This window comes from Hakea prostrata, chromosome 3 (assembly GCF_041222555.1).
Source record: "Hakea prostrata isolate BN-2017 chromosome 3, UWA_Hpros_2, whole genome shotgun sequence".
Taxonomy (NCBI): domain Eukaryota; kingdom Viridiplantae; phylum Streptophyta; class Magnoliopsida; order Proteales; family Proteaceae; genus Hakea; species Hakea prostrata.
Window position 1 is genome coordinate 69,277,424 of NC_142602.1, and position 13,350 is coordinate 69,290,773.

At 36.1% G+C, this 13,350-nt stretch overlaps 1 protein-coding gene across 1 annotated transcript; it reads left to right on the plus strand.

Annotated features, from left to right (window-relative positions):
• The first annotated feature begins 7,124 nt into the window (after nt 1-7,124).
• Nucleotides 7,125-12,315, plus strand: LOC149022899 (3-ketoacyl-CoA thiolase 2, peroxisomal-like). Its single transcript, XM_089150783.1, has 14 exons — nt 7,125-7,548; nt 7,739-7,815; nt 7,934-8,018; nt 8,114-8,240; nt 8,340-8,438; nt 8,532-8,599; nt 8,738-8,845; nt 8,937-9,014; nt 9,116-9,248; nt 9,353-9,449; nt 9,949-10,072; nt 10,168-10,276; nt 11,483-11,566; nt 11,681-12,315. The coding sequence occupies exons 1-14, from the start codon at nt 7,456-7,458 to the stop codon at nt 11,788-11,790; spliced, it is 1,392 nt and encodes a 463-aa protein (XP_089006909.1). The 5' UTR covers nt 7,125-7,455; the 3' UTR covers nt 11,791-12,315.
• The last annotated feature ends 1,035 nt before the right edge of the window (nt 12,316-13,350 follow it).

Below are 13,350 nucleotides of genomic sequence, written 5' to 3' on the forward strand. Positions count from 1 at the left end.
ATATATACACTGCTCAAACAAACATGTTAGTATTTTTAAAATAAACTACATAATATGAGCATCATTTAAAAAAAAAAAAACAAATAAATTTTTAATAACATATTATTTTTCATAATTATTTTATGTAAAAATAATTTATAAAACAACAAAACACACACTTTGTTCTAAGATAACATATATACAATGCTCAATAAGACATGTTTGTATTTTTAAAATAAACTACATAATATAAGCATCATTTAAAAAAAAAACAGATAAATTTTTAATAAAATATTATTTTTCATAATTTTTTTATTTAATTATTTAAATAAAAAAATTAAAAAAAATACAGCAAACATGATAATCAAAATATTAATACATGAGATTGTAGCCCTCTAAATGTAGTTTAACATAAATAATAATCACATTCATATCATAAGTATTTATTTATAATCTTTAATTTTAATTTTGTAGATAATATATTTTTTAAATACAAAAATTCAAATAAAAATTTTAATAACAGAAAATTAAAATTTTTTCCATGAAAGTGTAGATCTAAGCTTGAACATCAACATATATTTATATCACACTCATACAATCATTGTAGAACCTTGTATTTGAAAAAAAATCAAATTTGGGGGAAAATCTTACATTTCTTGAAGATCCCTTGAAATATGCTTGAATCACTACAAATATGCTTCAATTTGTTGTTGTAGATGAGTTGATGATGTTGCTATGTTGAATTCCCAACAAATTCCGGCCAAATTCTGGCAAAAAATGAAGTTTTCCGGCCAAATATGGGCTTCCAGCGAGATAGAGGAGAGAGAGAGGCGAGAGATGCCTCTCTCGAGCGAGATAGGGGCTTTAAAAAGCCCCTAAAGTGTGGAAAATGGGACCGTTAGCGAGATCTCGCCAAGATATTGGCGAGATCTCGCGAGATGGGCGAGATCTCGAGCAAGATCTGCAATCTCGCAGATCTCGCCAGAGATCTCGTCTCGCCTTTCTAAAAAGGCGAGATATCTATCGAGATCTCCCACCATGGTTATAGCTATGGTTTCTCGCTTCTTCGAGTCAGGTACTTTCTCCAAGACTCACAACTCTACCTTTTTATCTCTGATTCCGAAGATGGATGCTCCAGAATCTGTAGGAGACTTTCGTCCCATCAACCTTTGCAATATGTCTTATAAAATCATATCCAAGATCTTAGTCATTAGACTAAAGAAGATCCTACCCAATCTCATATCCTTCCAGCATAATGGTTTTGTTAAAGGTCGCCATATACAGGACAATATTCTGATTGCCCATGAACTAATGCACAAAATTCATAAATGTAAGCATTTGAAGGAAGGGATAATGGCAGTCAAATTGGACATGAGTAAAGCATATGATCAATTAGAATGGAGCTTCCTAGAGCAAACATTGACAGCATATGGATTTCCAATTAAATGGATTCAATGGGTGATGTTTTGCATCACTTCAGTGACATATACCCCTTTAATAAATGGATCTCCTTCCATGCCATTCCACCCCTCGAGAGGATTGCGTCAAGGAGACCCCCTGTCTTCATATTTATTTGTGCTTTGTGCTGAGCTTCTAACTTTTCATCTGGAGATACAAACTCGAAACAGAAAATTAAAGGGTATTCAACTTAACAGAGGAGGAGAAAGGATTTCCCATTTAGCTTTTGCGGATGATATAATTCTATTCGGCAAAGCCACCTGTCAGGAAGCCAATACTTTTGTCAAAGTCATCAATGAATATTGTGCATACTCAGGTCAAGACCTCAATATCAGTAAGACAAGAGCCCATTATAGCCCAAACACTTCTGCTCGAGTGAAGAGGGATCTCTCAGCAAAGTTTCACATCTCCCATTCTTCTCTTGAAGATATATATTTGGGAATTTCCCTCTTCTCAGGTAAACTGAAGAAAAATCATTGTTTAACACTTCTAGATCGCGTCAACAATCGTCTAAAAGGTTGGAAATCCAAATATTTGGCTCCTCTAGGGAAAACTGTACTGATCCAATCAAATCTAGCTGCACTACCTTCACATTATATGTCTTGCTTTCGCCTTCCTATATCTATCATTGGAGAATTGGAACAGAAGACTTGGGCTTTCTTTTGGTCTAATGGAGAAAAAAATCAAATCCATACCATTGATTGGCAATCCATTTGCTTACCTAAAGGTATGGGAGGATTAAACATCAGGAATCACAATACTTTTAACCTCGCTCTTCTGTCTCGGAAGGCATGGGATCTCATTCAAAATCCACATTTGCTTTGGGCTCGATTGATGATGAAGAATATTGTCCAACACTTCCTTTTGGAAGATTCTTCCGGCGAAAACTGACTCATGGGGATGGAAATCTTTGTTGATGGGCAAAGATCTGCTAAAGAAAGGAATCATGTGGCAACTAGGAGATGGACAATCAATCAATCAATCCATGGAAAGATCGATGGATTCCAAACACAGATCTTGATATTGGCTGCTATCCTTATGCCATTCATGCTCCAACAAAAGTATCTCATCTATTTGACCATAGAAGTCATTCTTAGAATACATCTCTATTATCTAAATGGTGGCCACCATATGTGATTCAGCAGATTCTCACCATTCCAATTTCTATCACTCTACAAGTAGACAAAAACTTATATGACAAGGCACTTCCTCAGAAAATTTCACAGTCAGATCGGCATACAGATTGGTTAATCACTCAATTCCACTTACAACAGTACTGCCGTCTATCTAGAATAAGCTTTAGAAGCTACCCCTCCATCCCAAAATCACTCACTTCTTATGGAAAGCCCTGCACAACAAACTACCAACAACCTCATTGTTAATTCAGCGAGGTTGCGTTTGTTCAGCTCAATGTCTCCATTGCGGGGAAGAAAACACTACCCTTGATCACATCTTCCTCCATTGTTCGATTGCCTCACATGTTTGGCAACATTTACATAGAAGCAACATGACAGATGGAGTGCTCCTAGTAGACAAAATTATGCAGCTAATCAATCAATGGTATGCAGGAACAGCAACGGAAGGCACACTTTCAGGTTTAATGGCATTATGATTACTCTGGTGAGCTTACACCAAATTGATAGACTCACAAGAACAGCATTCCACTCCTCTGACTATTTTCCAAATATGGAAAGGATTGCAATTCTACTGCCATGACACCCCACCAGCCACCCAGAGGAAAAACGACACTTTCATCTTTTGGAAGTCTCCCAATTCTCCATAGATAAAGCTAAATGTGGATGGCTCTCTTTATCCAACCAAAAAAGTTGCAGGATATGGGGATGTAGCCAGGGATCATACAGGTTAGATGCTCTTCTGTTTTGGTAGAGGCGTAGCAGCACAAAATATTTTGAAGGTTGAAGCTCTAGCCATCCGTCAAGTTGAAGCTCTAGCCATCCGTCAAGCTCTAATTTGGGTTCTCGACTTCAAACTTCAAAACATTGTGGTGGAATAAGATAATCAAGCTCTAATCTGCATTCTACAAAACCACATATCTAAAGCCCCACGGAAAGTGTACCCGATCATTGAGGATATCATCCACCTCAAGGAGTCTTTCGTGTCCATCTCTTTCAACCACGTCCTTCGCGAGGCAAACATGGTAGCAGATGCCTTAGCCAAAGACAGTGCAATCACCCAAGAAGCTTTCCTAACACTTAAAATCCCCCTCCCCTAATCTCCTGGCTTTTACTGTTTGATAGGTTACAACTAGGTTGTAATAGAGGCTTTTCCTTTCAATAAATATTTTCCTTTCTACCTAACAAAAGTATACATACCAATTAGACAATGTTTCTATCTTTCTTTTTTTCACCATTAAACCAATCATAGTGTTTCAGACCTACAAGCCCAGAGGGAGGAAAGAAGGTGTGAAAGGACAGATGTTTAAATCCATGAGCTCCTTAGACTTCTCGTCTCTACATAGGAGACTGCCACCACTGTGCTAGAAGGCAAAGTTTATATCCACTATATGCAATTTAATCTTTAACTTAAGCAAAAAATAAATATATATATATCTGTTCAAAAATTTAGATCACTAGATCATAACATAACAATCTTACTGCTGAGTTGAAAAAGTCGAAATGAATCTCTTCTTCTACCTAACATGGAAGCTTACAAAAAGAGAGGTTGGTGTGTATCCATGGTCCTTTCCATATTTACTTATCATTATGTTTTCATTTCCACCAATCTTCAGTCCAATTTGACATATAAAACTATAAAAATTAAATTATAAAATTAAGATTCCATCTCACCAACCTCTTGTCTCACATAAACCCCTCTTTTTTTTCCCTTTTTTTTTTTATAAAGCTCACATAAACCATTTAATATCTTATGGTCAACTACTTTCATGTTCATATTTCACCAACCTTTGTGGGGTGATGACTTAATGGTCACACCTTCATACCTCATGTGTATCAAATTTTTTGATTGATTGTGTCAAGAGATTTGATGATGCTGGGTCCAACCGGCAGTGTAAGAGACGTCGAATGAATCTTAGATCTTGAAATGGGACACTGGGATTAGTCTAGATTACCTCCTCATCAAGGGAGAACATTGTGCTCTCTTGATGCTTCTTCACTACCCTATTCTAAAGATATCAATCAGTACGGTTTCGGTAATTCAGTACAGTACCAACTTTGAATAACGAAAACCAAAACCTTACCGTACCGAATTTATACAATATGGTATGGTTTCGATATTTGCAAAAAGGGTTCGGTAAGGTTTCAATATTAAATCAGTGTGGGAAAACGATTTAAACAAGGTATCTAGTGCGGTACAATTTTGGTACGAACGAATCAATTCCACTTTTGTTATTAGTTCATTAAAATCCTAATGAAATTGCGATCAAATAATCGATAGAATCTGATATTAGTAGAGACAAAACACATAAATATAAGAAAATAAGCGCATGACGAAACGAAAAACTAAAATAGGAATTAGGGATAGGATAAAGGTAAAGTGTTTTAATTGTAAAATTACATTTATAAAATCCCTTAATTTGGTACAGTACCAATTTGGTATAGTTTCGGTACATACCGACAGTATGAGTACCTAAAACCAGAACCGTACTGAATTTTAAACAGTACGGTATAATACGGTTTTAGATGGCACAGTTCGATACGGTTAAACGGTTTTAATACACAATTGACACTCTTACATTAATCATCATCACACCATAGTGGTGGATTTACTTATAAATATTAAACAACAAAAAATCCCAATAAATCTCATATGGGTCCCATCTCCTATTGTGTGGTTCAAAATAATGAGAGAAATAAATTGTTCTCCCCTAACAGGAATCGGAACCATGGTCCACTGACCCGAGGATTGCTTTTCCTGGCCAGAATTAATAAATTCCACCAACCCGTAACATGATTCCCATGTGGTTTTGTCTTTGATTTTTAGAAATTTTGGATATTCCATTAAGAAAAAAAAAAAAAAAAAAAAAAAAAAAGAAGCATGTTTCAGTTTTCAATTTTCCTTTCTAGGTGGGAAAAAAAATCATGCTTCACGCGTTAAACTAAATAAATGTTTATTACGAGACGTATCGATATCAAATTGTTGAGTCTCGATCTTATGAAACGATATGAATTAAAGTAAAACAGTAAGATGATAATGAATAAACCATGCATGTTGATTAAGACTTTTATACCCCTGGTGTAGGAGCAAGTAGGGGTATAAATGAATAATCAAAATTAATTCTCGAATTCACATTTGCATCCGTTTAAGGGTATTTAATTCATCCGATTACTAGTAGGATGTGAATATGGTATACCCATTTCTTACTGATTATTATAAAATTATCTGATTAAGTTATTTATTTGGATTTATTTTTCTTTTATATATATAAATTTTTTACTTGAAATATGTGATGATTTTTTTAGAATTTTTTACTAAAATAACTATTAAAGTTGTTAAATTTTTAACTTTCAAACCTAACCCTCACAAATATAATAGTCATGGGCTTCTCTTAAAAAAGTCAATGTGCTAGATGAATCCCTTTTGTCCGATAGATAAATAGTTTTTCTTCGACCACAGTGGGAGTTGCACGCATGACCTTTTGATCCGAAGTCAAACGCGTTAATCCAATGTGCTATGCGGTCTTTGTTCCCTTTAATACTCTTTTCATGTGTGAAATATTTGTACTAGAGCTCCCGGTTAGAAAAAACTTTTAACATGAATAAAAGATTTGTTATAGTTTGTGTAAAATATAAACATCTAACTCTCTTAGTGAAGAGGTCGTGGATTCAACTCTCACTGAGGCATATTAATAATATCCCCATCTCCGACTTAATAAAGCCCCTTTGTACAAAATATATATATGAACATCTAATTCTGTCTTTTCACATTCAATTAACAATCGATTTTAAGTCTTTCTTTTACAGACCATATTCCATTGAGAAAGCTATTCTACTGACTTTGACTTGAGTAGGTCTTTTGTCTAATGGAGAATGTTATTGGAAAATAATGTGAAAAAGCAAAGGAAATTGAAATTTGGCTTGCATTTGTGTTATTAAAAAAATGTCCTTTTTTTTCTTCTTTTGTATAGAATTGTAATTTATTAAAGATTAAAACCATGAATTTCTTTACAATCTAAAGCATCAAATAATAAATACCAAACTTAAAAATAAGTGGTGATGGAAATCATTCCTGGCATGCATAGAGGGATGTGTAATAAAATAAATTATAAGGATGTAATTTTACCAAAATAAAATTATAAACATAATAATTGGTAAACAAATATGGTTAAATTATTTTTTAATTTTTTAAATTTTTAATTTGAGGTTCATTTAGACCAGTCTTTTGGGAAGACTTTAATAATATATCGTTCACAATGGTCAAATTCACGATCTCTCTATTGCAGAAGTCTAGATCTTACCACTCTATCAACCCTACGCTGATGAATCGATTGAAGTCAGTTTTCAGTTTAGGGACATCACTAGTTATTAAAAGAATTTACAAGACTCAAAGAGAGGCCAATGATCTTCTAAGAACTGGGTGGGAAAGTTGCACCATAATTTCACCTAAATTTCAGGAAACCTTCACACCAAAACAGAGGTAGTTGTGAGGTGAACTGTGACAAAATTAAAATTTTTTTTCCTTCCCTTTTTAGTAATTCAAAATTACAAGTTCTCACGCTATAGCCATTCACCTCACAACTACCTCTGTTTTGTCGCGAAGGTTTCATTGAAATTATGGTGCAACGTTCCCACCCATTTCTTGGAAGATCATTGGCCATCTTGCAGTCTTCTGTTTGATAGAGATTCCTTTAATAGCACCAAAACGGTCTATAAATAGAGCTTAATCGATCCATCTCAGCCTTCCTAACAAGCAAGTTTGATTCTGAGCACCCTTTCATTCTCTGAACATCTATCAACTGTCAATTTGCATTGTGTCTTTGTTCTTCGAAAGAAAAGAAAGCCCAATTCTTCATTCAAGTGATCTACCCAGAAACAGGGAGAGATGGATAGAGCCATCGACAGACAGAAAGTTCTGCTCAACCATCTTTCCCCTTCTTCTTCTTCGCCATCTCAGACCAGTGAAAATGCTCTCTCCGTAAGTCTTAATTTCTTCAAAAATTCCATGGCTTTTCTTGTAATGGGTCTTCTGTATTTGTTTGATTTACTTATTCCTTCTTATAGAATTTGACAGCAACTTAATTTTTATTCAATGTCGAGATGTCACTAGATGGGTTTCGTTTTGGTAGCTCTTGTTTTCCTGAATTTCTTCTGGTGATTTTGATCAGGCATCCGTTTGCTTGGCCGGAGATAGCGCAGCATATCAAAGGAATGCTCCATTTGGGGATGATATTGTGATTGTGGCGTAAGTTAATTAAATTTCTGAAAATCTAATTTTGCTTCTTGTTCTTTGTCAGTCCGTGATTGTAGTTAATAAAATTTCTTTACTTTGGGTTTTTTTTTTGGCTGCTCTGCGTTTGCAGTGCATACAGGACTCCATTATGTAAGGCGAAGAAGGGTGGTTTCAAGGATACCCCTGTTGATGATTTACTAGCAGTTGTTCTTAAGGTATCTAAATGCTTTATCTAAAACTGTGAAGTTTTTGGTTAATGAATACCAGTAATCTTTCATTTTACTTAGCTTATTCTCCTTGCTTGATGAAGGCACTAATAGAGAAAACCAATTTAAACCCAAGTGAAGTTGGAGATATCATTGTTGGAACCGTGTTGGCACCAGGCTCCCTCAGAGCAATTGAATGCAGGATGGCAGCTTACTATGCTGGCTTCCCTGGTATTTATCTTATGAACATACTTGCTGAATCTTGATTTAATAATCTCTTTATACTTAGTATCATCATCAGCATATTGCTCATTCTTTATGCTTGTGCAGATAATGTTCCTATCAGGACCGTGAATAGGCAGTGTTCATCTGGGCTTCAGGCGGTTGCTGATGTTGCCGCTGCCATAAAATCTGGATTCTATGATATTGGTAAAGTGCATGTGAAATCTTATCAGTTGTATAACCATTGCATCTATGTGTAATCAATTAATCATCAGATTATACCTTACTTCTTGATTGTAGGAATTGGAGCTGGAGTGGAGTCCATGACAACCAATTCAACAGCTTGGGAGGGTGCAGTGAATCCAAGGGTATATTATCACTTTGAACTATTCTATTCATTTTAATTTTGTACTTGCCAAGGAAATCTACACATGGTAGCTTTAAGAAATGCTTTCTTTAAATATGGTATGTATGCATTTACAAATTGTCTTCCTTCCATGCTCTAGGTCAAGTTGAATGCACGGGCCCGAGATTGTCTTTTTCCAATGGGTATTACCTCTGAAGCTGTTGCAGAACGTTATGGTGTAACACGGCAGGAGCAGGACCAAGCAGCTGTGAGTTCTGTAGATCTGTTATTGAGGTGTGACACTCCCCTTTGGTTATTTTTGTCCAATAATCTAATTCCTTAAAAACATGCATGGTTAGGTTGAATCTCATAGAAAAGCTGCTGCTGCAACTGCTGCTGGTAAATTCAAAGACGAAATCATTCCCGTGCCCACCAAGGTAAAATTTATTCTGCTTTTATCATAGAATTATACTTACTACTTGTTTGTGAAGTCATGTGGCTCTAATATTTGGAACTGATTAATGTTCCATTTACAAAGATTGTAGACCCTAAAACGGGAGAGGAGAAGTCTGTAATAATTTCTGTTGATGATGGAATTCGACCAGACACATCCCTAGAAGTATTGGCAAAACTCAAGCCTGCATTTAAGAAGGATGGGACCACAACTGCTGGTAGAGAGTTATACTTTTCTTGTTTTTGTTTTTGACCAATGTACTTGTTAGTTAATCCCATGCACTTCCCTTGTAATTAACTCTTCTGGTCTGTGAAACATTAGGCAATGCTAGTCAGGTGACTGATGGTGCTGGAGCAGTGCTCCTCATGAAGAGAAGTCTAGCAATGCAGAAGGGGCTTCCCATTCTTGGTGTATTTAGGTTTGTGCACCCTCTTGAAAGACTGTCCTAACCCACATTCTGAGCTAACGAGTTTTATTTACGGTCCTTTGCTTATTGAACCCAATGACCTTTATCATTTATTCCTACTATATTCTCTTTTGTGCTTTTCATTAATAATCCCTACCTGATATCTATGCATATGCAAACTCAAATTTAATCTTTTTTATGGGGATCATGCTTCTTTCTTGTTGAATTTTCTTCTCTCCTGAATTGAAGCACTATTTTCCTCAGCATCTCTCTCCTGTTACCCTCTTCTTTGTTTTAGAACTATTTCTCTGTTAAATTTATTTTCTCCATAATATAGTATTGTCATGATTGCTTTATGTGCTTGCCAACATATGGCATAGAGTAATTGATATATCTGGTCAGTCTTTAGCAATAAATTGTTCCTCACCACAAAATGAAAGGAGTTGGCATGAGAATGGAAAATCAATTGGGAGGTCACTGTACAGCTTATGACATACTTCAATGCATGCAGGAGTTTTTCTGCTGTTGGAGTGGAACCACTCGTCATGGGCATTGGACCAGCTGTTGCAATTCCAGCTGCAGTAAAGGCTGCTGGTCTTGAACTTGATGATATTGATCTTTATGAGATAAATGAGGTAATGGATGACTATACGATCAACTCTAACTTCATTCATTAGCAGTTTATTTCATGCTTGTAACTAACATCTGCAAACTAATCTTTCATGTGCAGGCATTTGCATCCCAGTATGTCTACAGTTGTAAGAAATTGGGACTTGATCCAGAGAAAGTAAACGTTAATGGAGGTGCAATGGCTATTGGGCATCCTTTGGGTGCAACAGGTATTTAACATAGTGAGCTTCATAATAGTAAAGTTAACACACACTTTTGATCAATTTTTAGAACTTTTAACATTATGTTCTTGTATGAATGTGATACTTGAGATGAAAATGTAGTTGTCAGTCTTTCAAACTCTCTAGGGATGATGTCTCAAACCCTTAATTGTTGCACACTAGCCCTAATTTACAGTAATATACATAAGTTACTGTTGTGATCCAATAAGGTTTTTTGGCTCTTCTTTTCCCCCAAAGCCATGATTGTCCTTTTGATATGTTTGAGTTTGACATGTTTCATCAATTACAAGTGCAATTGTCTTAAATCATACATCAGTTATTTTTCATCAGTGTCAAATTATACATCTTTCTTGATCTCTGCAGTTGGAGATTTGTTAATTTGGAGTTATAGGTTTATTTCTTTGTATAACATCAGTATCTTCCGTTATATTTCTAGATGACATCTCATATTGTGTCATAATGTATGCTTAAGTCTTGCTTTTATGTTTTCTCCACAGCACTTTAATATCTGAATTCAATTTCTGCTTTCTCATTGCACCATTTGTAGTTCTAGAATCAGGCAACTGCCTATTATTTTCATCTAGTTGATACTTAAAATTAACCAACCCCATTTAAATTAGATAAGGCTAAGTTGTTGCATTGAGTACTTGAAATCAACTTCTGCATTGGATGAGTATACCCTTGTGTACTTCAAAACAGTACTTTTAGGATCAAGTGTATGACTCTGCATTGTTGGCATCATTTTGCACTCATTTGTCTTTAAAGCTCAGAAATCAAGTAATGAATCAAAGAGAAAGGAACACCCCATAGGGTTATACATCAACCCTTGAGTTGCACCTTGTTGAGAGTTCAGAGTTCAAATTTGCAACTGCAATATTCGGTGTGGATTATTTTCTTATCCAGTCCTCTTTTATTTGCCGTCTCCTGTTATGTTTTCAGTAGTCTTTAAGGCGTGAAAGACATATGTAGTGAGAAAGCAAGTTCCTGCAGATTAAACACTAATAATTAAAATGAAGTTGGTTTTCTTCTCATTGTTGTTCTCTAGCCAGATTTGGGTTTCCTTTCATTTTTGCCGTGTAGTCAATTTTTGTGGATAAAGTTGATGCTACCCTTGTTGTACTCAGCAGAGAGCATGATTTTCCTCTCTTTAATGGGTTAAAATCATTATGGTAAACCATCTATCTTCTGTCACAGGTGCACGTTGTGTGAGTACCCTCTTGCATGAAATGAAGCGTCGTGGCAAAGACTGCCGGTTTGGAGTGATTTCTATGTGCATTGGTAGGTTTCTACCCTGTTCAAGCCACAAATTTCTGGACTTGTTTCTGATGTTTTATGGTTTCTTTTTTTCTTCCATGAATAAACTTTCCTGACTGGCTAGTTTGACAACTGCAGGCACAGGAATGGGGGCTGCAGCAGTCTTTGAAAGAGGAGATGCTGTTGATGGCTTCTCAAATGCTAGAAAGGTCGAGACTCAAAATTTCTTGTCCAAAGATGCTCGATAGATTTTGGTCCTTTCAGAATTGTTTGGGATGGCATATATTTTGATAATATAGAGGAGATGGTGTTGATGGCTTCTCAAATGCTAGAAAGGTCAAGACTCAAAATTTCTTGTCCAAAGATGCCCGATAGATTTTGGTCCTTTCAGAATTGTTTGGGATGGCATATAGTGTGATAATCTGGAGGAGATGGTGTTGATGGCTTCTCAAATGCTAGAAAGGTCGAGACTCAAAATTTCTTGTCCAAAGATGCTCTATAGATTTTGGTCCTTTCAGAATTTTTTGGGATTGCATATAGTATGACAACCTCTTTGAGTTTATTGGAAATGCTAATAGAGCAGTATAATAAGGTGGTATTATGAGGACCCAATTTTCAGGAGTTATGGAGTTATAATGTTTCTTGATTGTCGATAAAATCTCATTCAAGTGAAGAATGAAAAGTCTTCCATTTTTTGAATCCATTGGTGTAGTCAACTATAAATTTTCAATTGAAGATATGGTAATTCATAGTAAACCATGTTGATACAACCTGTGTTTCTTAGATTACCAACTGTCCTGATCTTCAACCAATGAAAATCCCATCCTTTCAAAGATGCTATCACCACCAGCTAATGTCAAGTGCATCAACAGCTCAGGAATTCAAAATCCATCTCCTTTCCCTATATGGCTATATCAACTCAATCCAAGCTCAAGTATGCGCAATCAAAATGGAGTAGCAAACTTGATCTCCTGTTGAAGGTGATGTGGAAAGCAAGAACTGATGCAATCAACGAATAATTGAAAAATGATTGCACTGGATTGAAATCTCCATCTCTTCTCTATGGGTTTTCCGCCTTCTTTCAACCACTGGATTGAAATTTGCATATCTTCTCCTCACTTCTCCATCATTACCAATAGCTCCCCTGCTAGCTTCTTCCCTTCACTGAGTAGGTATTCGTCAAGGGTTCCTTCTCTCTCCTTATCTCTTCACCTTGGCTCTAGAAGTTCCGTCTCGTCTCCTCCAATCCAAAACTAATCAATTCCTCATCTCTCCCATCCCTAAGTGTAAATCTCTCAAGCTCACCCATCTTGCTTTTTCTAATGATCTCATGATCTTTTCCAAGGTTGATCACACCTCTATCTCCACCATTCTCTCTACTCTCCCCTTCTTTGAAACCCAATTTGGCCTCAAAGTCATTCTTGAGAAATCCACAATTTTCCTCTCAGGTATCTTTGACTATGTTTGTTCTTCCCTCATCTAGCTCTCTGGATTTAATCCAGGCTCTTTCCCTATGACCTACTTAGGCCTTCCCCTCATCCCTAGTAGGCTCACTCGCCACCGCTGCTCCTTTATGTTTGATCACATCTAAAAAAAGCTCCAACTTTGGAAAGGTAAACTTCTTTCCTTTGCTGGAAGAATGGTGTTCATCCAGTCCGTCCTCCAACCTTCCTATCTCTATTGATGCAGCATCTTCCCTCTCCCCAAATCTACCATCCATACCCTGGAATCCATCGGATTATTGACGTTAATTTGGCATGCCCCCTCAAACTCATTTGGAAAATTGCCTCTAAGCATGACTCAATTTG